The sequence below is a fragment of the Xenopus laevis genome, chromosome 1L, assembly GCF_017654675.1.
Source record: "Xenopus laevis strain J_2021 chromosome 1L, Xenopus_laevis_v10.1, whole genome shotgun sequence".
Lineage (NCBI taxonomy): Eukaryota > Metazoa > Chordata > Amphibia > Anura > Pipidae > Xenopus > Xenopus laevis.
Genome location: NC_054371.1, coordinates 146,701,262 through 146,727,642, shown reverse-complemented (window position 1 = coordinate 146,727,642; position 26,381 = coordinate 146,701,262). Strand labels below are relative to the sequence as shown.

General features: G+C 38.9%; 1 protein-coding gene across 1 annotated transcript in view; it reads right to left on the bottom strand.

The window, feature by feature from the left end:
• Window positions 1-15,048: 15,048 nt before the first annotated feature.
• The window catches only part of LOC121394205 (aminopeptidase O-like), a 235,151-nt gene continuing 223,818 nt past the window's right edge, over window positions 15,049-26,381 (bottom strand). The window contains exons 14-15 of the mRNA XM_041564512.1: window positions 20,281-20,367; window positions 15,049-18,023 (exon numbers count right to left, since the gene is read on the bottom strand). Of these exons, the coding sequence (XP_041420446.1) occupies window positions 17,883-18,023; window positions 20,281-20,367 (228 nt within the window). The 3' untranslated portion in view covers window positions 15,049-17,882. The remainder of the gene's footprint in view (window positions 18,024-20,280; window positions 20,368-26,381) is intronic.

Here is a 26,381-nt window from a genome sequence, read left to right as displayed (position 1 = left end):
AACATTCGCCAAAGATCTACTAACTTCGTCTGATTTTCGAAATTGGACAATAATTTGGACTTTCTAAAAGGCTGTTTTTGGGTTGGACCACTTTTATCTAGAGGCCATAAATAAGATTCATTGAAATCTCCACCAATTATAAACCTATTCTGCGGATAGGATCCTATTTTTTGCGCAATCTGAGAATAAAATTCTTCCTTACTTGAATTAGGAACGAGGCCGAAGGCCGAGTGTTTTTATACAGGTCATGGAACTCCGAGGTAACTTCTAATATCCTCATATTTTACAACTGGGGGTACTTTATTTATTATAATACACAAATTTCAGTGTGTCATGTGACAGAAATGACATCAGAACTCACCGTTTATAACTGATGACATCAGAACTCACCGTTTATAAGGATATAATTTACAGGATATTCATGGCTTTTGTGTATTATACAGAAATATTACTTGGTGTTGCTATATCTGCTGAGCTAAATAAATGTTCTGACTGTGTTCCAGCTAAAAATTCACTTGCTGGTTTAGTAGTTTTTGTGGCTATGGGGCAGATTTATCAATGTGAGTTATGAGCTCATTGCAACAAAACTCACCTACTTTCTATTGATTCCTATGGAATTTTTAGAAATGTATTTATCACCATGATAAATTGACAGGTTTAAGGCATGGGAATATCCATGTTGTAATCATACATTACTGGTCTTTTTATACTTACAATCAAACTTGAATGTTTGCTTAATTCATTAAAAAATCTGCATATAAAAAATTTAGTTTCAATAAAAAATGTTAATACCTCAATTTTTTTTTTATTGTTTTTCTTTCAATGGGTTGAAAAATTAGACTTACATTGAAAAAAACGCTTTCGATTTTCCATAAACAGCTCCAATTGACTTCTACATGAACTTTTTTTAGATGCCGCAGTTTCACAATCCGAGTTTTACACATTTTTTGCACTTAATAAATGTTGTACTTTTTGAAAACATAATTTGCATTCAGGAGTTTTGTCACAAACAAATAATTAATTTGCAGAAAAAAATGTTATTCAAACATTGATAAATCACCTCCTTAGAGATAGATTAAATTGCAAATAAAATTGTTATTGCATTGAAATTAGATTTTAGGGTTCTTTTTCCCCATCTAGAACATTTACTGTCGCTAGGAACCTGTTTAAATGAACTGGTCCGTTTGTATCTGGTGTTAGGACCTATGTATGAACTTCTCTGATTTAGCAGCACATTCCTTATTGGGGGTGCGCCAGTTGCATCACCACTTCTAGGCTTCCTGCATTATATGACAGAGTGCTTTTCTTGATGAAATGTTCAGCCTCATGACCTCCATATTTTTCTTATCTTTCCAAGATAAATAAATAAGCTGTAGCCAAACTGAGAGGCAGAATGTGTTTATGTGTGTGTTGAAGATCTCTGTGGGAGCAGGTTTCACTCTGGTTTTGCAGACCTTCCCTTCCAGCCAAACAGGAAATTGTGGATATAAATATGCTGAATATCCTCCTATTAACGACACCCACCAGATCTCATAAATCACTGTCAGGATTGTTGCTCTTACAGTGGATCCCTTGCACCTCGGGTTCCACTAATGTGACAGGTGCCCTTTGCAAACATTCTGACCCTCATTAACCCAGACATAAACTCTTGCCTTTTAGCCTCTCACACCAGCCACATTCTCTCGTCAGCACCTTGTGGTGGTCTCACTGGCTCTCAGTGATGAAGCATTGACTAGGAGTTGTACAGTAGAACTTTCTAGCTTTTAAATTAACTTTTTTAAAAGCTATAAACATACTGTATTTATATCATCAAGTGATCAAATAGACACATACTTTAAATGGCTTCACTGACTTTGTTTTAAAAATTAGCATGTCCTATTATACACCCTCTGTATTTGTTGGATTTATTCATAGGGCGCCCCTAGGCCAGGGCCACGTATGGCCCCATTTCTCCCTTCCACCTCCCCCATTCATATGCATGAGCAAAGCCTTGCTGGGTCCAGAGTATAGGGATTGGTGCACAGGAGATCTAAAGATCTATGGGGCAGATTCACTACAGGGTGAAAAGTTGGCAACATCCACTTCACATCCAACGCTACACTTCGCCAGGCGAAAATTTGCGCAGACAACAACAATTCACTAAAATGCAGAGTTTCGTCCTGGGTGTTGAACGCTGGCAACTTTTTACTAGCATTATTTCGACAATGCGAGCAATTCAAAGAGAAGATTCACAAGCATTCATTTCTGCCTATTGCAAATTCGCTAGAGGTCTTCACTCTAATTTGCATACGGTGGGAAATTTAAAGTTGAATGGACGTCTTTATGTTATATGTTGCAGCAAAAACATTACATTTCCACTGTTAATTACACATGTCCAGGGAACCTTAATAAAGACATTAGAGTTATTATAATGCCCTACACATGAGCCCACTGTATAGTTTATGTTCCATATGTTAGAAAATGTAGGGGAGAAACTGGTTACCCAAAAAAAGATTTTTAGGACTTTTGCAGGCTATCACTCTGAATAGAAAAGACGCCAGTGTTTTTTGAAACTTTGATGCTTTTTCCACCAAAGAATATAATGTAAGTAACAGAAGATTGAGGAAGATCTATGCACTCCAGGGCACTTCATCTGGTCTGAGCTGGCGAAGGCAAGTCTGGCGAAAGAGGTAACATTCAGTAAAATCCTCATTTTAGTGAATTTGCAGAGTAATGTCCATTCACCAGAGCGAATTGTCACCTGGCGATAGAGTGCGAATGAACGATACCGGCGGTCCCGTTTGCTAGTGTATTGGCGCCTGTTAGGGAATTGGCGATGTCCCTGATGCCACATGCCCCCCCCCCTAAATTTGGGCCTGGTTCGCCTCTGCCCGTGTTGATTGGACTGTGTATAAAGGACCATGCCCAGGCTTCATGCCAATTGTTAGAGTAGAGAGACGGGGCTTTGCATTTCAGTTCAAATGATATAAAAGAGCAAAATTGCCCCGATTGTCCTGTTGCTTTAAAAGGATTTATGGAAAGCTGTATTAATCTATATTTTCTCTGTTAATTGCTCAATATCAAACTGAGAATTCATCAGTAATTACAGTGAGTAGATAAATCAGCTACAACTCCAGCTGAATATAACCAGTTTATCATTTCATTAAATTAAATAAAATAAATTCACATAAATGCTACCCGTAAAGAAAGAATGAATGAAAGCTTTCAAAGGGTCTGGCCAGATTCAGACTCACAGCTATGATCTAGATCTTACCCGTTTCAAGCATAGCCTTTTCATCAGCTCTCCCTCTCCAGATAGATATACACATACCTCCCAACTGTCCCTTTTTCGGAGGGACAGTCCCTCTTTTGACAGCTCAACCTGCAGTCCCTCATTTGTACTGGAAAGTCCCTCTTTTCTCTGCACTGAACATCCAGAAAAAGAAGCAAAGTTTCTGACTTAATTGGCTTTTAGCAGAGATCCCAGAACAGCTAACAGGTGCAAATAAGATACTTTGTAACAATTTTGAGACACAAAAACAGTTTAGATAAGGCGGAATATTTTCAAACTTTCATAACCTGCCAAATTTTGTAAAACAAACATGGTAATTAGGGGGTGTGGCCACAGAAAGGGGTGTGGTCAAAAATTGCATTACATGCGGGGAAAAATTTTTTGTCCCTTTTTTTACTTCCAAAATGTTGGGAGGTATGTATACATTTCCCCATACTCACCAATTTACAATAATATGTAGTGTATTCATAAAAAGTGATTGCATCTGTGTTTTGTGCACTCTTTACTGTACTTAGAGGTGTACAATGGTTTAATGCAGCCAATATCTGTGCAGGTGCAATTATTTCCAAAATATGTCATGCCTTGCAGGTGGGTCATTGTACTGCATGGTACATGCTCTAAAACTGGAGGCTCTACCAGGCTTCTCATGCATGACTTTTAAAATGTTTATACTTAATATCCACCTAGCTTTTATTATTTTAAAGTGATCCTTTGGCATTACTATTTAAAGGACAAATTCACTGGGGGTAACTCTGTTAGGTACCCACAACAAATAAAGTTAGTAACTTTGGACAATGGGCTGGTGCTCCTTGCTAAAAAATGCACCTACCTAGAGTATGTGCATTGGAGCAATCTTATTTTTTTTTTTTCCAGCCATGCTTTTGGGTGTACAGGACACTGCACATAGTTAGCAGACTCAAATGACTGGTTTTACTCTACTGTGCAATAGGTGGTACCAGCTGCTACACATAAACCCCAGACCAGTGTGTTTTTAGAGAAGAGAAGCAGCGGCCTAGGGTCCAAGATTAGCAATAGTATTCACTGGGAATGCCTAAAGAATGGTCACTGGGAATGCCTAAAGAATGGTTCTCTTCCCCCCCCTCCGAAATGTGGATTATAAGCAGAACCCTCCAATCTGCCTGTTTCATATTGAAAATATTAGGGTTCATTTACAACTTCAGGGGGCTCAAGTTCAAGAGCACTAACAGGCATCCATTAGTGCTCATTTAATAGCACTTGTACCCCTGGCTTGTTGCTTTCCACATGTAGCACCAGGTTGAAACTTGTGTATTCTGTGCAGAGAGCAGCATCTGGAGATGCAAACAACGATTAAGTTAGAGGCAGGTAGGTTACCTATGTACCTCCCCAGCCCCTTTAGAATTCGAGCACAGAGGCCTGTGGCTGTTTGTATAATGCCAAACACAGTGCGAAAAACTGCATGGGGCATTGAGTGTGCCCTATTGTCTCTTAATAAAGTGCACATGTTCAATGTACCGTACCTAGAACTGAGGTTAGTGGAGCGTATGTCACAGGTGGAATAAGAGATCTATAAATCTCGTTGATGAGATGACAAGACATATTTCTATATTTCAGCCTATGATTAAGTGTCCTTAGGTGACACGAAACACGTAAGGTTTTTTACATTTTTAAACATAATGTTGAATAAAACTTTTTGTACTTAAACGTTGGGCTCCTGGATTCTACTTTATGGTGTTCTGGTTTAGTGCCTGCCTACAATCAAATGTTTGCGAAGGTCTGTGGCATGAGCACGCGGAGCCACCGTGGAAAGCGGTTAGCTTATTCTACAACCCAAGGATTTAAGCTTCTTGTGGTTTGGAAATGTAAGGACATATTTCTATCTAATATATTACATAATCTTACAAATATGTGTCTGAAGAGTCTCCCATTATACTGGTAAATTCGGTCGAAATGGAACCTATGATTCCCTCACAAGGCAGCACTGCGGTAAAACTGAAAGCAGCCAGAATCCTGCTCAGTGGGGCAGAAACCTTGTGTGCACAGAGCCCCTCGGGGAGTATATTAGTGGTTAGAGCTACAATACATTAGTAGCCACAGCGTATGTACAGAAGGACAGCCAACTGCTACACAACCAATCAAGCCTGCAAACGTTTGTTTTGTTTATGCAGGGGAAACACCACGAGAATGACTAATTACCAAGATTAGAAGTTATTTTTGTATGGAAGGCTTCTCTTCCAGTATTCCTTTATTTTGGCATAGGACTTACTGCACTTTATTTTGTAATATTCTGTTTATTTTCTATTAAAAGTCTGTCTTATGAGAGTAGACTGGCAAAACTACAGGAGCTCCTACAAATGCACATAAATGTAACTAGAAGAACACTTACGTAGTGGATCTGATTGTGGACGTGTTCCCTGTCAAATTTGGCTGGACTTGTCACTTTTTACCCTCACCTTCCCCTTGTAACCTTCGCCATTCATTTGGGAAACGTTGCCCTTTTCTGTAAAACTGTCGGCTGATCGTAAATGTTTTGGTTTGCAATTTGTTCCTGGAAATGATGCGTTTCGCCACCAAATCATGTGGAATGGCTGTTAGCGCATAAGCGAGTGTTTATGTGTTTGGCCGGCAGATGAGGGAGAGCACAATTGATGTTAACATTGCCTTGACAGCTCTATTGACAGATGAGGTCATATTTAATTGAGAAGTGTGACACAAACGAGTCATTCTAAGGTCTTTTTGTGCATTGATCATTATAGCGAGACTGTCAATCTTCATGGCGTTTCCATTCCGCTTTCTGCTTGCGCTTGCACCGCAGGCTAATTGTCCAAGCCAATGTCTATTGTTAAAGAGATCGCAAACATAATGGCGGTGTAATAAGGTCCCGGCTCATTTGTGAAAGCACAAAGTAATTCAATTACCTTCAAATGTCAGGGGAGAATTGTTCTCCATCAACCACAAAAAGGAAATGGCCACATTAAGAAAGCGGAAAAACTCCATTACCGGTAAGTATTATTTCAGTTTGCAGGACTGTTTCCATTAACACCAATATGTTGTTTATATGATTGTCAGTCAACCTGCAGTCCTACAGATGTGGCTGAACTTCAACTACCAAATCCCAGTTAGGAAGTGCTGGCTGGGAGCTGTACATTAACACACCCAGGCCTATACATATATATATATATATATATATATATATATATACGGATGCTTCCATTAACTTTTTCATTTCTGACTATTTTGAAGTGATATTGCTGGTATTGCTAATGTAAGCATTCTAATACTGTTCTGCTTGGAACTAGCATGAAGACTCTTGTTTAGATTTGTTTGATTCCGCATACATTTACCAACACAATGAGAATCTGCCTTGTGTGCCACATGATGTACATATATATTTTTATTTGTATAGCGTTCCTTGAGGGCAAAGCAAAACAATAAATTAGTAGAACAAACAGAGGTCATTGCAATAATAAATACAAGTAAGCACAAAAATACCATACACATAAATAAAAAATATAGTTACAATACATATTAAGTACTTATTGTCAAGGAGACAAAAGGACGGAAGTTCCTGCCCCCATAGAGCTTACAATCTAAATGGGTGGGTAACATACAGACACAAATCTAAGGGATATTAAGTGCTGTAGGTCACAGTGGGTGACACTGTCATATAAGTGCCAGTTCAGTGTTATGCAAGTGTTCCATATAATAATATTAATTTTGCTAGTCTCATGACTATATGCTTACCAGTTTTTGGTAATTGGCAATGACTGCTATTGCAGTCTGTATTACATGTAATAAATTCAAATTTTTTTGTATTGTCTGTTATTACATGGATCATTAACAATAACAGCACCTCAGGGTTCATTAGTAGATCTAAAGGTGGCCACACACAGGGAGATCCACTCGTTTGGCGGATCTCTCCCCGATATGTCCACATTGAGGTGCGTGATATCAAGCTGATCCGATCGTCGTCCCTAGGGCCCAACGATCAGATCAGAATGGAGGCAATATGGGCGGTCGGATCGCAGGACTGCATCAATAAACAGATGCAGCCGTAATCAGACGGGATTTTTTCACCTGCCCGATCGAGATCTGCCCGACTTTTGACCAGATATCGATCATGGACACCCATCGGATGGCCCCACACATGGCCAATAAGCTGCCAACTCAGCTTCTATTGATCCCTTGCTTGTTTTCAGTGTTGGAGGACCTTCTCCTGAAACATGGATCAGGTCATAGAAGCATGTGTGTAGGGCACAACAAGTATCTAATACCCTAGGCAAAATCTTGTTTAAAAAGCATGGGCCTTATAGAATCCTGAAGTTTATTAAAGGCTGATTGTATTCTAATCGAAAGGGGACAGTTAATTGATTTTGCTCCTGTTTTCTAAGCCATAATAAAGGCACCAAAACTTTTGTTTTTAATTAGCAACCCAAAGGGTTTGAAGTCTGGGAAGTCTTTGCCTTTAAATCCCCTCAAACACAATGCTTAATCTTTAGCATATGCTATTCTGTGGGTTATTTATATTACATGTGGATCTTGGTCATTGGGTCACCCCAGATGTGCTGGATTTAGTGGCAGTTACAAGTGGTTCTTCACTAACACTTGGTGAACAATAGATATTATATAGTTACACACACATGAATGTATATATATATTATTATTATATAGTAACGTTGCACCTCTAGCAGAAGGGCCTCATATTCCTGGACTGTTCTGACAAAAAGCAAGATATAAAGTGCGTGGCTGTTCCCGTAGTCTTCATGTTCTGTGCTCTATTTATCTGATGGTCTGAAAGCCAAACAGTGAACACTCTATCTGGGAGGGGTTAATCGGAAATTAACTTTTGTCTTCCTGCCAAGATCTGTTGTCAGCTGAGGCTTTCAGTACACTCAGGAAATGATCTTAAATAGCATGGAGTAAAAATGGTATAATCTGATTTGCTATTAGCAGACATGTTCAAACTCTATACCGTATCCTGTCTGCGCTTCCAGAAAATAAGTCAATTGTTGCCCATTAGTCTGGACATGCACTACTTACTCATATTTATTAGCCAGGACAATAATAAAGGAAAGTTATCATTGGATTTTCATAATGCAATTTTCTTTGAAGTCAACCCTAAATTATATATCATCATTTTCTGTTTACCATGAAGGACAACCACATGAAAAAATCCTTTAGACAAAGGGAAATTCTCTTGAATTCGTCATTCGTTTATATTATTGTATTATCTCTCATATTTCTTCATAAATTGTTTTACAATAGAGATACAGAGCCTGGAGCTCTCCTTCTGTTACAATTACAGCCCTCTGGGGGATACAGGGAGTTGGGGGGCAGCTTTATTGCAATCTAAACTATATAGTGTTCTGTGTGCACAATAAGATATATATTTCAAAATAATTGGGTCCACAATCAGCCCACTGCCATGAGAATGAAACTTGTGTCCTGTCGCTTTTAAAGGCCTCCGGAATGACAAAGCTCAGTACATATGTACCTGCTGGGATTCATAGCAGTCCTGGTTATTGGTAACAAACTATTTTTATGTAAGGCTTACGATCACATCAAATAGTAACCAACGATTAACAAGAAACAAAAAATATATCACCTCTAACTAGTCTAATGCCCATAACCCCAAAAGGGAAACCATCTTAACAGTCATCTAGTTTTAGCGAGGCAATTCTCAGTATTGTCTATGGCAGGGTGTTTTGTTGCCACAACAAGAAGCTGCTACAAAATGCCAAAAAAATACCCTGCCATAGACAATACAGAGAATTTCCTCGCTAAAACACATGTAGTCCTTAGCAAAGCCAGTTATCACTATTGTCTATGTTGTAGCCATGACAAGTAGCTGCTACTAAAAGCACTGTGTGTCTTCACCCTTAAAAGGATACTGTCATGGAAAAAAAGTTGTTTTCTCCCCAAAACACATCAGTTAATAGTGCTGCTCCAGCAGAATTCTGCACTGAAATCCTGTTCTCAAAAGAGCAAACAGATTTTTTTATATTTAATTTTAAAATCTGACATGGGGCTAGACATATTGTCAGTTTCCCAGCCGCCCCCAGTCATGTGACTTGTGTTCTGATAAACTTCAGTCACTCTTTACTGCTGTACTGCAAGTTGGAGTGAAATCAACCCCCTCCCTCCCCGCAGCAGCCTAACAACAGAACAATGGGAAGGTAACCAGATAACAGCTCCCTAACACAAGATAACAGCTGTCTGGTAGATCTAAGTACAGCACTCAATAGTAAAATCCAGGTCCCACTGCGACACATTCAGTTACATTGAATAGGAGAAACAACAGCCTGCCAGAAAGCAATTCCATCCTCTGGCTCTTTCTGAAAGCACATGACCAGGCAAAATGACCAGTGATGACTGCCTACACACCAATATTACAACTAAACAAATACACTTGTTGGTTCAGGAATTAAATTTTATATTGCAGAGTGAATTATTTGCAGTGTAAACAGTGTAATTTAAAAATAAAAGCTACACCATAAAAATCATTACATGATCGCTTTCAGGAGGTCTTATATGGGCAGATTGAAGCCGTCAATTGAGGCCCTACAGACTGAAATGGCAGCTTATCTCTCCGTTTATGGGGGTCACCAATATACCTGTCAGATTGATATCTGAAAATAAACTAGATATTAGTTGGGCACGGTTTTAAAAAAAAAATCCTATGGGTGAGCACATTTACATCCTCCATTTTCTAAATTAACTTACTTGTAAATAACCATCTCTGGACTCTGCCTGCATTTTGCAAGTACGGAGACCTATAGGGATCAGTTTATTGCACTTTGGCTACCCATGGAGCAAGTAATCAAGATTGCACAAGAACTGGTCAGAGTGTGCTACACTGCATTCTAAGGGCAGAGACACACGTGGAGATTCGGGAAGATTAGTTGCCCGGCCACAAATCTCCTCTTCTTCGAGTGACTAATCTCCCCACAATGCCTTCCCAGCCACTAGAATCAAAAGCGCCGGCAGGATGGCACCCGGAATGCTTAGTTTTCCGAAATCGTCCGAAGTTGCCTCACAAGGAAACTTCTGGCGAATTCTAAAAATGAAGCAATCCGAGTGGCATCCTGCTGGCGATATAGATTCTAGCTGGCAGGAAGGCATTGCAGGGAGATTAGTCGCCCGAAGAAGAGGCGATTTGTTGCTGGGCGACTAATCTACCCAAATAGCATTGTGTGCCTCTACCCTAAAGGGTAGTGCCACATGTTGCAGATTGTTGAATTAACAGCTTTTTGATGTGGATTTCATGCATGCTTGAGCTTTTTCGCACAAAAAGGAGTGTAGAGGCTCGTCTCTGGCTGGTGTTTATCTGCAGGCAAAGAATCCACAATGTGTGGTACTAGCCTCAGAAAAATAGTGAATAATGGTATCACTACTCTGTCTGAACGCTTTTGACTGTATCCAGTACAAGACAAGTAACTCCAAATCCCAAGTAGCTGCAACCAGGAAAATAAAAACCTAAATGAACAAATGTAATACGAATAAATCAGTCTAATACGAAATGAGAAAGGACATCATGCTACGCTTCTAATCTTGTTAAAGAACCCATTGATGAAAGAACGATCTAGAGCCTGTGTGAGAGAAACAGGCATAGCAGAAGGACATGGCGAACAAAGTACAATCGACAAACCATCATTATTCAATCGTACTATTGTTCTGCCTGGAACAACACGGCACAGAAGGGAATTTGAGCCTTTCATTGTGACAACATCACTGCTTTTACACAGGCTTTTTTTTATGTTTTATGAATTGGTTTAAAGAGACATTTTGATATACAGTGGCCTTGCACATGGTCTATATGTTGGGCCGTTGTTTGGTTTGTGGGGTTTTTCAGATAAGGAGTCTTTGTATAATTTGGATCTCCATATCTTAAATCTAGTAAAAAATATATAAAACATTAATGAACCCAATAGGCTGGTTTTGCTTCCAATAAGGATTAATTACATTTTAGTGTGGATCAAGCGCAAGACACTGTTTTATTATTACAGAGAAAAAAGTAAATAATTTTAAAAAATGCGAATTATTTTGGGAGTTGGCCTTCCTGTAATTCGGAGCTTTCAGGATTATGGATCCCATACCTGTATTATAAATCTTATGAAAATGAATTATTAAACATCCACTGCAGATTAGATTTTTAATGGCTATGAAGGCATATTATTTGTGTGAAACAAACTTTTCATTTGAAAAAGTCAAATCTTCCATGCAAGTAGCCCCTTTGGCTTTTGACATCACAATGCAGTTAACGGACTCCAACCTATAAAAATGAGATAAAAGTGGTCCTAATTGTTTTATTTACTTGGTGACAAATACACATAGCCCAGACTAGCTGCTGCTGACCCCACCCAAAACAACAAATAGTAAACAATGAAAAACACAAACATGCAGAAATGAAGACGAATAATGACAGAGGCGCATTAATTATTCACAGAATGGCAATTATTCCCATAATGGATTATAACAGCCATAGAACACTTTCACAAAGTACAAACAGTACCCTACGGAACCAAAAAAAACGAATTTATTTCAAAGTTTCGCTCACCTTGAATTGTTGGCAAATAAAATACCCAAGCAGCTGAACCAATGGCTGGCTGGGAAATGGGTGACTGAACTCCATGTTACCACTTAATCCTGCACAGGGGCATATGTGTGTGTGTGTGAGTGCAAGTGTTTGTACTATGCTGTGTATCTGTGCAGCACATAGATAAAGACTCAATGCTGTTAGAACTAGTGATAGAGCGAACACATAGGTAAGCAAGCACAAGTTATAAATAGCCATTCCCACCAAACAGGACTATAAAATAGTATGCAATCCAATTTCCCTCATGACACATTTATTAGCCATTGTTAAGAATACAAGGTTCCTGCCAACACAATGGAAGGCACACGCAAATTCACTGTCTGCAAGTAGGCAACAGTTTGTACTACACACTCTGCACATTTTATCCTGTAACCCAATGAATCCTCAGCAGTTTAAACAGGAATATATTAATATATACTCAACAAATTGTACAGAACATTGCATTATCACCCCATTTATTAGAAGAAATTATATTGTTGCACTTGAAAAAAAGAATATTGTGTATTATGCAAATATGTTTTCTACAAATGCATAACGGGCACAGCCATATGATAATAATATAAACTAATAACAGTTATGGGAAATGTCCTTCAGTTGCCTGTGGAAAAGTCTTTAGCAGAAGTTTCTGTATTGAGTGCAGAGTGACATGGGGTTATATTCTCATGACATTTAGTCTCACTGTGACATTTTGGCTCGGCTCATATCTAGAAGCTGGGGCTGAGGCGGCGTTTCAGACATCCTTAAAGAGGACCTGTCACCCATATATAAAAATCTGTACAATAAAAGTCCTTTTCAAATTAAATATGAAACCCAAATTTTTTTATTTATTTAAGCATTCATAGCTGTTTAAAAATCTCAGCTGTCAATCAAATATTGCCTGCCCCTCCTCTATGCCTTAGGCATAGAGGCAGGTCAGGCAATTACTTTCACTTTCCATTCAGCACTTCCTAGATGTCACTGCTCTCCACACAGTCCACCTCTCTCTTTACTATTTAATTGTGTAGCCAGGGCCTCGGGATGGACATCAGATCCTTCATTCTGGTGCACAAACAAGATTCTGAGATAATGCAAGGCTTGTCTTACTAACAGTGTTCACAAAATGGCAGCTGCCTGCTTGTTATAATTATGAATTTCCAGACAGAAGAAAACAATATTCAAATAATGTTTACAGTGTAATTAAAGTTTTTTTTGTTTTTTTTTCATTTGCTTGACTAACATGATAAAATAGGATTTGGAATTATTTTTTTGGGTGACGGGTCCCCTTTAAGAAAGGCTTGGTGGGATAGACGGACTGTGCAGCTAAGCATTTAGCAGTCAGAAGAGTCTAGGAGTTGCAGTTCAACAGCAATTGGCAAGTTGCAGGTTGGATAGGCCAGATATAAAGCTGTAGTAAGGACATCCTGCCTCTCATGTGCTTCCTATGGAGCATCACATCTTCTATTTACTGTGACTGCACATATTATGGACAGAGGTGACAAGATACTGAGATCTAAACATATCATTTTGGACTTAAACACCATGAATATTGAAAGACCACTAATGTTGTTTTGCCTTTGACAACATATAAAACGACAATTTAATTCTCAAAATCACATCAAGCAATTTTTTTGTTCTAATCCATGGCATGGCTGTTCGTATGAAGCCTTCCCAACAGCAGGCTTTATACATTTCTTTGTATCACATCATTTCTATTTTTTTTTCAGTTCTTTTAGATGAAAACTTCCAACAGTTACACCAATGTTTTGGCTCCTCCTTGGTTCTTAGCACCCGCCTTTTTCGAGTGTGCAGTTTATAGGACTGGACAGCTTTTTACTTATTGCACCAACTTCCAACTTGTAAATTGTAATCTGATGTCAAATTGCACCGTACAAAGCTTAAAGGGATCCTGTCATCGGAAAACATGTTTTTTTCCCAAAACGTATCAGTTAATAGTGCTACTCCAGCAGAACTCTGCACTGAAATCCATTTCTCAAAAGAGCAAACTGATTTTTTTATATTCAATTTTGAAATCTGACATGGGGCTAGACATTTTGTCAATTTCCCAGCTGCCCCTGGTCATGTGACTTGTGCCTGCACTTTACGAGAGAAATGCTTTCTGGCAGGCTGCTGTTTTTCCTTCTTAATGTAACTGAATGTGTCTCAGTGGGACATGGGTTTTTCCTATTGAGTATTGTTCTTAGATCTACCAGGCAACTGTTATCTTGTGTTAGGGAGTTGCTATCTGGTTACCTTCCCATTGTTCTTTTGTTTGGCTGCTGGGGGGGGAGGGGGGTGATATCACTCCAACTTGCAGTGAGTGATTGAAGTTTATCAGAGCACAAGTCACATGACTTGGGGCAGCTGGGAAATTGACAATATGTCTAGCCCCATGTCAGATTTCAAAATTGAATATAAAAAAATCTGTTTGCTCTTTTGAGAAATGGATTTCAGTGCAGAATTCTTCTGGATTCATTTTGAAAAAATTGTTTTTCCCCATCACAGTATCCCTTTAAAGGAAGAACTAAAAACCACTGCTATGGTCATTAGCAGCTTCTACAGGCGATGTCAGTACTGCTTTAACAGCATGGCCACTACAGTGCAAAAGCTGGCCAGTTTTCTGGGGTAAATGGGGTAGTGGATGGCTCGACAGTGAAGGCTCCACAAGGAAAGCTTGTTATATGTTGATGGGGGGGGCACAATGGGCAGTGGATGTTGCAGGCAAGCAGGAGATGTGAGGTCTGGCATTGGAAATTGAGCATGACAGTGAAGGAACTGAGCATTATGTCTGACCTCCCTAAATAAGGTAATGGGGGGAGAGCTAATGCCAAATCTGGGGAGGGCGCAGAGGGACTAATGGAAATCTGATTCAAACAGTTGTATAAAAGCCATTAATTGATCATAAAAATATTTTCTTATAAATGAATATCTGTATATTCCAAAAGATAATACATCTCCTGCTAGATTTAAGAGGATATCAAAAGTCAGAGTTATGTGACCTTTATATAATCACAGAACTGCTTAGTAATTCCTCCTATAGTAACTGTAATAGCCTTACAAATTATTGTAGGGGGCTTCATTAAAGGAACTTGTGTACATTTATTAGTAGAAGCCCAAATTAGTAATGCAAATAAAATGAAGGGGAAATCTGGGCAGTGATAATATCATCATGCTGTATCACACTTTGTTTTGAACATAATGAACAAACAACAGCGAAACTGCCTTGCACTTTTTATATATTTTTAATGATATAATAATAGTGGAAAGGACAAACATGACGTCTGGAAGAGTAAAAGGAAACTGAGTTGTATAAAAACGTCAGAGAAAGAAATGCACACACCATACAAAGATTAATGGTAATGAGCCCACGCTGCACGAAAATGCACGAGAAAATACATCACTGTGTTTACTGCGCCATTCAAGAACTTCATGCAGAAACATTCACTTCAACAACGTAAAAAAAAAGTTCTATTTAACAACTGTAACTGCTGGCCTGGACTTCCAGTGACGACACAGCAGCATTCTCATTCCAATGACTAACGCTAAACAGCCCTGAAAACAAATATTGGCGCAGAACTGTACCCCTTGGTAGTACTTGTATGTACTTTGGGAATGTTGCCAGTACTTTGGGAATGTTGCCAGTGCTTTGCTCAAGGGCCCAACTCCTGTTCCTGCTGAACTGAGCCAGTGTATGAAATAGAACTGATATCAGTTCAGTAGGCACAAGAGGACAGGTCCATCACATGTGTAGAACGGCATCGGGTCCAGCCATATTGAATAACGCACGACGGCCAATCCGAGAACCTATTAGGAAGTTGCGTTTCTCCGTATGCACATAAAGACATGATTAGGGAGCACACACATTACCAAATGTTAGATTTTGTTATTATGAAGTTCCTTCTTGGACCATAATTGTTTCACTTTATTGAAAACAATAAAATAACAATCTGACATAGCTGTTGAGCTTTGCTGAATGTTCTTTTTTCAAGGTCATCTTAAATTAAAAAAAAAATACCTAAAATAGTTTCTGCAGTTCCTCTTGGAAGAAAAGTATTTTATAGTTGAGGTGATGAAGCCAAACACTGGCGTTGTCCCTTCCCCTCGCCCTCTCTTCAGGTGCAGAACTTAGCCACTGTGAACAAAGAGGAGATCAATCACTGTTCACCAATCAGCTAAGCTCTGCACCTTGGTAGAAAGGTCAACGTCTGAGCCTTGTTTAAGTGCTGGATCACGTTCCATGGGAGAATTTGCGCGGCTCCTCTTGCTTCCTGGAGACGCCTTTTCAGATCTGTGTGCTTTTCGGGAAAAACAGCTAATGTTTCCATGAGAGTCGCCAAGGACATGGTTGTGTGGTAATCCCTGGCAATGTGATTTTAATCTTAACTCACAAATCAGCATGCCAGGAACCCAAACAGCCACACCGGTATTACAAAATGTTGAAAAGTCTGGAACGCGACACCTCCTTTCAAATTCCACACGCTGTAACCGAGTTGTGTTGTTTTGCAAGTGACCCCGTACAGCCATCGCACAGTATTGCTTCTCCCACAGCTGCACGGCTGATTCTACGCCTGGACGGTGGCAGCAAGAAATATAAAGAGTTTTAATTCACACAGTATACAGGAAATCCCCAGCAATGGACATAACATTCACACACCAGCTATACTAAATGGTTTAAACTAAGATGGGGTGGGGGGGGGGAATGCAATTACAATATCCATAGGGCATTACACCAATGACCTGACGCAAAATGTACTTTAACTCCTTCAAAGCTGAAGTAGTTCCTGATGTAAGAGGAAGGTACAGTTACATTGCCTCTAAGTGCAGCTGAGGGTTCAATCAATAAAAGTACATTTCATTATAATGTGATTATAGGTTCAGAAACACAGACTGTTTGCAGCAGCTCATTATTACAACATTGGAGCACTCAGCACAAAACAGGAAACAATATAATAAAATCAATACTTTGCAAATATAAAATATGAAAAGCCATTACTTACAAAAGGACAAATACATTTGTGCTGCTGTTGGTTTCTTCTCACTCTTTTCTTCCAGCCACAAAGCTTCAGGTCTGCCTTAAACTAAGGTGCTGGGTGCATCACTCTCTGCACCCATTACCACAAGGAGATGGAATCTGACAAGGGAGGGACTGTATAGCTGCTTCAGCACACTTCAGTCTGGAGCACACACAGTCTGGAGCACACACAGTCACTCGTGACATGAAGTGTGCATTAGGAGCCATTTATAGAGTGCATTTAGAATTGAGCTCATTGAAAGATGGCTTCACTAGCACAAAAAAAAGGCCAAAGTCTACAAGGCTCCCAAGTGAGGACGTTTGCACTATAGTCACCAACCAATCGGATTCCTGTACTGCTAATCATACATTTGACAGATCATTTGAAGCCGCTTATGAAATGACACACATTACTGTAGGAAAGCAGAATGCCTGAGCAGCACATTTCCCTTTATTGCTTGTGAAAGACTTGGACGTCAGGATCTGTTAATAATAGCAATCTTCTCCAAAGTTATGCGAGCGGCCGAGGGAAAAGCAAATGAAATGTGTTACTTCATTAGACAAGTATCTTAACTATTTTGCTCTGCTGAAGACCTGCATACCAAAAAAGTACAGCAGACCCAAAAGCACAGTACATGTGCAAACACCGCTGTTTAAATAATGTGCAAATATTTGGGAGAGAGACATCTGCTTTAAAGGAATACTGTAGGACCATATAAACGTCAGTACACCTACAGATTCCCTTCTCTCTCTGCCTGGCATATAGAGTATCTATGGAATTATGTGTTGAGTATTGCTTTAGGATTAGGTTTAGAAATGCACAGGTTCCATTTTCGAGTCCCAGTAAACTAGATTTATTTTATATATAAAATGCAAGAGACTTATTGTACAAGACATCATACACTTTCTGCATCTAACCATAGTACCAGACATACTGACCCCTCGACATTAAATGCATTGCAGACTGCAAATATCCAAACACAGCGTTCTGCTCTGATAATAAAAATAAAGGTTTTTGGTCACAGCATAGGGCTACGGAAGTAAATCCATCAAAACAGCATTTCTCCAATCACTTTTACACAGGATACATCCATGTCATCTCTTACAGCAGCAAAGCATCTGTGAGCAATTTCTTGTTGTCTGGCGTCCTCGTTCACCATTAACTCTCCGTACAGATACACACCCATAGCCTGTTGAGGAGAAGAGAGCAAGTAAACACTTATGAGTCCAACCTACACTGAAGAATACTTCTACATAGCCAAAGCCTCAGCTCATTTTTACTCTGCATTTAGGGAAAGCTCAGAAACAAAGGTTTTTTTCACCAAAGTACTCTTACATTGACACAAGTAGGTACTTCTAGCTGAGTACATTTTGTTATTCAAGCATAAGTGAATATTAGTAAACCGACAGTGCAAAAAATTAAATGAATTTACCCAAATAATATGATTTCATCCATTAAAACAAGAGTTCCCTGTTTGCTTATGGGCAAAGCTATTAATGCATACTTTCTTTTTTTAGACAGGTATAGTACTGAATTTAAGGGCAAACAGCAGCTTTCAAACCCAATCTGGATTAGGTATTCACTATTAAATACTATTAAATGAAATATCAACATAATTTTCATTGCACGATGGTTCATTTATGTCATTAGAATCTCAGCTCTGTGTAAAGTGTCTCGCTGGCAACGTGTGCAATGGAAGCCCCTAGGGCAATATGGGTTTCACAGCCACTGGGTATATATATATATATATATATAAATATATATATATATTTATATATATATGTACAGGACCTGTTATCCAGAATGCTCAGGACCTGGGGGTTTCCAGATAATGGATCTTTCCATAATTTGGATCTTCATATCTTAAGTCTACAAGAAAATTATGTAACCATTAAATAAACCCAATAGTGTTTTTTTTTTCTTGCAATAAGGATTTAGTTTGAATCAAGTACTGTTACAAAGTATTGTTTTATTAATACAGAGAAAAAGGAAATTATTTTTAAAAATTTGCATTATTTGGATAAAATGGAGCGTTCTGGATAATGGATTTGGGGATAACGGATCCCATACCAGTAATTACAGAAATACCCTGAGCATATTACAACCCCTCCAAACATGTTATTAAGAGAGTAAGAGAGGACCGACTGCCATGGGATTATAATTAGTTGTATTCAGATATTTGAGACAAATACAGCACTCGTTTTGTATTTAATGATATGTAAATGTGGACATGTCTTAACCTCTCACCATTGGATGTTCCATTTTTTTCCTCCCACCTCTCTATTACACTTAACCCCCTAGTTAAACTGTTTAACACAATACTAAGTGTGTGAGTTTAGGCTTGATAAAGGGCCCTGTGTGGCCTGAAACGTTGCCATGTTTTGAAGTCTACAATGAGCCAATAAAAATCACCTTTTTGCATTCACTAAAACAGATCAGTGTGCTACATTGACTTTGACTCCAGGCAGTTAAGCACGGGCTTACACTGACAACTGGGTCAATATCTGACCTCCAAAGGGGCTATTGGGGTGCAAAATGCAGCTCCATTCTACATAAGCATTAGTCAAAAAGGACCCAGGGAAACAGAGGCCTGTCTCCCAAGTTTAGCAAAAAATATATAATTACTGAAAATATAACAGTAAGTAAACAAATGCAGTTTACACCTGTAACAAGAACACACCACCCCCATGTCTATGGCCTATATATTGTCTCCCCTAAAACCTATGCAAAGCGCTTGGCCAGTATCCATAAAAGCAAGGTATCTGACAACACACATTTTCCAGTGAAACAAGTCTGCTCATTAGGATGCAATTTTTTAATCATAAGAATACAACAATTTAATAATATTCAAAGAAAATCCAATCCTGTATCCTGCCCATTTCCTACCGTACGTTATATTTCAGCAGAAGTCTTTAGCAGATACATTCTTTTACTGTTACCCAGAAATTCTTTTCCTTTTGAGGAGAGAAATGCTAATCCTTATTTGGCATAAGAAGAGTGAAATATATTTAGCCGAACCCTGTTCTGAATATAGATTGTTCGAAAAGAGTTCAACATGTATCATCTCTAAAGCATTTCAGCATTTTCACCTTATGATTATGGGAGATGGGGTGGGAAACAGCTGTGTACTTTTTCTGGGTCATAAAAACTTTTCTTTAACAAGGTAATATGTAGACCAAGCATCATGTGCGACATTGTTTAGATGTCCATTACCAGCTACAGAATTCTTTTATAATATAGACTACAGGTGGAGTAGTGAAATCTAAGCAGAAAATGCTAACTACATTTCCACACAACTCTCCAACATTGAATATTTTATTAATGAGGCATTTTTCATATACATCTGACAAAGTGAGGCAACAGAAGGGTAAGAGAGTAACCGAGGGGGGAGCTGTAATTCATCAGCAACTGCACTTTGCTTGCCCTTTGTATGACGTAATACACACCTGGTCCTCATGCAGGAACTTCTCAATGTCCTTGTAGGCTACAGTGTACTTGTGCTTTACAACCAGCTCACACCATCTATGCCGAACCTATAAGATAAACATAAAGTAGTAAAGTCAGACACAGTTATATAAAGCATAATAAAAATTAAGGGTTCATATATCAGAAAAGCAGAGGCCACTCAGATGATACATGGTGGCAGCCACAAGTTTATTTTTGCGTGGGACAGCGATTCTAGTAAATCAAGTCCAAAAGAGCAAAAAGTAATCAAAGCCAATGACATATGACATATGTTCCAGTAGGTTTACTGATACATTGTTGTTGAGGCATGGCTGGGAATAGAGGCCATGGCAGATGACCTTAACCAAATTCTCATGAAAGAACCAGTTGGTGGTTGTGAATTTTTGGCTCATAAATTGTGTTTATCTTGATGAAAGGTCACATGGAAACCTACTTGTGGACATGATCCAGATTACACCAGGGCAATTGACCTAAGTAACCATGTGGAAAATCTAGAGTACAATGATGCTGTTCATGGCCACAAAGATTTGATGTCACTGTCTGCACTGGGTGGAGCGCATGAGTGATCCTTCTCAAAGATCTCAATAAATGGAAGAGGACACCCACTAAGACCCTATTGTATTAACAGAGCACACTAGTGTTGGAAGTAGTGAGTCAAGAGCTGAACAAGCAAATTCCTATTGGGAAATAGATGGGTTTGAGGCTTCATTCTTTTTCACTGTCAAAGTACTAATTCGAAATCTGGTTATGCAACCTTTTCATAGTGTATTTTTGGTTTGCATGCATTATTTAGACATAAGCAACCTTGTCACTCCAGCTGATTAGTATTGTTCCATTGTGTGAGATTTGTTGCTGCTGGACTTTGGTTTAAGCCTATGGCATGCCAGGTGATTTCACTGCCACGGAACAAACCCTTCCTTTTAATTTCAAAATGATGTATAAAAATGTATATTTTATTGCATTTAACATACAATGAAGCCAACTTTAGCTAGATAAGATTTTAAATTGAGTAGAGGGAATGCCATACATATAACACATTTATCTATTAGCCACTGAAAGCCGAGATAAGCAAAGGCACATTATTAAAGAAACAATACACAAAAAAAACAAAGTATGATTTATAGAACATTGTTCGTATGATTTTGAGCTTGCAAAATGCTGGGTGCTACAACTATTCCAATGTAAACTGCTATAGCAGACATGACTGGGGCTTCAAGACAAATCAGCAGAATACATTACAATTATTAATTCTCATAGGGCACAGAGTCTCTCATTCACTTCTTTACAATAGTGTCAAACACAATCACTATGAAACTTTATGTATTAGATAGAAGTTGCGCTGTGAAAAGCCATAGCAATTCTTATTATTGAGGGATAAAAATGTAGAGGCTTATGTTAATGAAAATGGCAGCACCTTGAATGAGTGTGTAGAACAGTGAGCAAAGTTGCAGGAAGGCAGGCTGAAAATCATCTGTAAAGTCGGCAAGTACCTTCCGGTTTTAAAAAGGAAGTCGGCTAGCAGAATACTGGAGCGCGCACGTAAGTGCAAAGTCGCCACATCGCTTTTTAAAAACACTGTGCACAACCGGAAGAGAGATTTTATTGCAATTTTTATGTATTAAATATTAAAAAGAGTTAACTTTGTCAAGGATAGCCGTATTAATGGAGGGGAGAGGAATTGTTTTTTTACCTATACATTTTAGTGTTACTTTAAGTAAATAGTGGTTAGTATTAATGTAGTGTAAAGCGCTACAGAGACAATTCAGAAGGATAAACAAATATAAACAGTGCATGAGCATCCCAGATAGCCATTAATACGCAGGGTCGGGTCAGCACATGGCTCATTCATCACATGTAAGTCGCACACCATCTTTCCAGCTTCCATGCACTTTGTTAGACAGGCACACTAGCATTATGAGGAGCTATCAGCAAGTTCATATTAGCCAAAAGAGGTTATGAGGCTCAAAGAACTCTGATGACTTCCTAATTAAAATGATTAACTAGTGATGAATGGTTGGAGCCAGTCTCATATAGTTGCCACTTTTTCCACAAGCGTTCAGCTGCAAAAGTGAAGAGACAATGGGGCAGGCTGAGTCAGTTAATAATTGTAACCGGATGAATGGTTATTTCCAACAGAAACAAATATCTGCTTCAATATTAACTTTACAATGAGTGAAACCTCTGTGCTACGGCAATATACAAATGCAGGACCAATTTTGTCGGCATCAGTTCAATTACACTCTTGATCTCTTATCTTAGGCAACTTAAAAAATGCAAATACATAAAAACACAGTCACACTAGCGTTACCTTAGGGAGATGGAGGCTACTACAGTACATAAAGAAACACAAAGAAAATGTGCTTTTTTGTGAGAATCCAGCTAGATTGAGCACAGAAATATATTAGTGAAGCCAAATGCATAACTAAATCCATAAGAAACCTAAAGCGCCACACTTTATCCAGCAGAGTTGAACAAATGCCAGACAGACGGAGTAAAACTGAAGTATAACTGTCCATCTGGAGGCCTGGGGGTCGGATGTAGCTTTGCAAGGGATTTTTAATGGCCCCCATCATTAGCCAGAACTCCAAAGCCATTTTTGCATGACTTCAGTTTAGCCGGATGTAGCCTACACACACAAAAGGATATAAAACATAATTCGCTCACTGCCCCAGTGATCTTATTCTGTGTGAGGCCCACTGCATGACTGGAAAATGCCAAATGTATTGGTAGCTTCACTTATGTGCCGTTATTTTTTGAGCACCCTATATATGTTGGAAAAGTCTGATTTCAGAGCTAAAATTCATAGAAATGTCTCTTACCCCCATATGTAATAAAAGGCATAAAGGTACAGTAACCCATGGCACCCAATGAGATGTTTTTTTCATATAGGGGCCGGTAAATGCTACCTTCTGATTGGTTGCTTTAGATGATTAGACCTGTAGCAAACGTTGCACCTTTATTTTCATAGCCCCCTTAGCTTTTGCAATTTGAATTGTTATTCTTTAAATAGGTCATTTGATAAAAAGGTATGGGATCCGTTATCCGGAAATCCTCCAGAATTACAGGATGGTTATCTCCCTTAGACTCAATTTTAATCAAATAATTTGAAATATAAAAACATATTCCCCTTTTCTCTGTAATAATAAAACAGTAGCTTGTACTTGATCCCACCTAAGATATAATTAATCCTTATTGGAGGCAAAATAATTCTGTTGGGTTTAATATTTCAAATGCTTTTTTAACCCGACTTAAGGTTTGGAAATTCAAATAACAGAAAGATCTAGAGTCCTGCGCAGAACCAATTTCTAAGACTCGGATCCAACCTGAACCGCAACCCGCATATTTACCCACTTTGATCTGCTACCCGACCCGGACCCGCAAATGCCTTATCCGCAACCCGACCAGCTGAACACCATCAAACAGGAAGTGATGGTGCTGCAAACTGGAAGTGATGTCATCAAAAGTGAGCAGGGACCGAAACAAGTTTTGTAAAACTTTAAAAGGAGTAAAATATAGACAATATTACATAAGATAAGAAATTTAGATGAGACCTGCAGACCCACATCTATACCTGCACCTGAAAATCCTTCCCTCATTCTGCAGGGTGCACGACTCTAGAAAGATTCCTTATTCAGAAAACTCTGGGTCCTGAGCATTCTGGATAACAGGTTCCATATATGCATTGTGGTTTATGGTACTATCACAGACACACTTTACTACTGTGATTCTGTCATGGGTACAGTTAAGTTATCATGTGAAAACCCATCATCCATAAAGTTTTGCATTATGATATAAACTAAACTCTCATGGCAAAACTATCCTGTTTTTTATCTACATTTAAATTTTTTTAGTATCCATATTTGTAACCCCTCAGGTCCCACACATTCTAGGTAATAGATCCCATAACTATAAAGAGGACCAAAAATGACTGGTGCAACGAGTGCTATTAAACTGTATCTCCTAACATTATTTTTAAGTATCTTTCATGAAGTGCGTGTAAATATCTGAATTGAGCTCTGGCTTAGGAGAGGGCCAGGGAGGGGTAATTTTGCCCAAAGACTGCTATTATAAAAAAAAAGTTTGTTTCTTCTTTTCATTTTTTGTATCTGTTGCACTCCTCGGAAAAACTGGATTCTTTAGAGATTAGCAATAAAATAGCTGTCAAACGGATTATACAACAGCACTTTGTGCAAGGCATGAATACTCCCTCCATAGATTATTATGTGAGATATCGCTGTGTCTGGTATCTATATAATAACATGTTACTATTCAACTTTACATTCAAAACCAAAACAATCATTTATAGACATTGTCTGTGGGAAAACAAATACTGGAAATTCCAAATGGAGAAACATATTAAATGAAGGGTACACAGACCCCCCCCCTTCTTTTTCTTGCAGCGGATCTTTCAGTGGTCGGAAGGAATTCTCTATACAAAGGCACGTCTTGTTATAAAATGCTGAATAGCGTAATCTTTGTAAAAACACAGGAAATGAAAGCACTATAAAACTATACAAATTACTTCTTCTCTTTTGAAGGGAATCAAAATCATAAATCCCAAAACCTGACGCTTTATGGCATACAGGCTGGAACTCTGCACTTTTTAAGGCGGTATAAAGCCTAATCGTTGTAAAAAGGCTTTTCGAAAAAGTTTAATGTCAATATTAAGATGTATATAACAGCAGCTCAGCAGAGCTCTATATACAACACTCTATATACATAGAATGAAGATTTATTAATGAAATAGCACAAATTCCAGGCTGTATACACCTTATCAAATAAGGCCTTCTATAGCTATAACACGTTTAAGCAAAAGCCCAGGACTACAAATCTCATCATCCCACCAAATTGTGCAATGAAGCCCCCACACTGGAAATAAAGCTGCATTTATGACAGGTGCATAGCAGTATCTAGAACATGTTTTGAATACACTAGGAAGCACATATGCCTCGAGGAAAAAGACTGTAAAAAAAACCAAAAATGCACTATTACCTAATGGCAGAGTATAGAATTCTGGCTCCTGAAACAGTTTAGCACAAAACAGCTGATCCTTGCAGGGCATTCAGGAAAATGGACTCACAAAATATAGGGATTAATACTGGTAACACCTCAAATGGTTTTAATTTTTTCTGTAGTGAAGGGTCAGAAGTGGGAGCTCAGAAAGCTATACAGTTAAATACTCCCACACAGGCCCGGACTGGCAATCTGTGGGTTCTGGCAAATGCCAGAGGGGCTGCTATAAGGTGCCATAGACAGTCAGTATTTATTGGGCTGGTGGGGGCTGTTTGGGCCTCTGTGTTGGCTGAGTGGGCCTCTGTGTACCTGAAATGCTCCCACATACAGTATAAACCATGCTTGATGGGATTTCTATGAACAGACGGGCTAAAGAGGTACCAAGATGGTTTAGCCACTGGTTACAAACTATGGACAAACTATAGCATGTCAGTTCTATTAGGAGCAGATAATATTCTTATTATGTTACTGAAGGGGTCAGTATGGCGATCGCTTCTCAGTTTTGAATGGTTTTAAAGAACTTGATAACAACTGAGCATGGATAGAGTGACATTCTTTGTCTGCTAGCGCTTATCTATAACTAAATTTAATTTCTTCCTTTTCCTTGCAAAGACAACAGGCATTGGCTGAGAATCAAGTTAGTGCTGGCCATGTCTGCAGCCAAGCCCCATGCCAGAAGTATGATATAGTGGCCAGGTGTGAAGCAATGGGCTTCAGTTATGACGGCTCTGTGTGACCACAAAGAAAGCTCAGTGGTTCTACAGAGACACAAGAGTGTCAACTGTGAAATTCTTGTAGTGGCAAGTGTGCGTCTCAGCTGCCTGCAGCCATAATGCAGAAGCCAATCATTCTAGGCAACATTCACCTGTCTGACCCTGCCCTTCATGTTTGACAGTGAAAATCAATGTTATTATCTCCACACAGATACAGCTGCTAGCGCTTCTTATGTCATATTATCCTAAGTGGATTGGCCCAGAATCAGGATCCTACTTGTATACCAATGTTGCAACAAGGATATTTTAATTACAGAATGTAACCCGTTGCCTAAAGTTGCCCATAGGCACAAAGA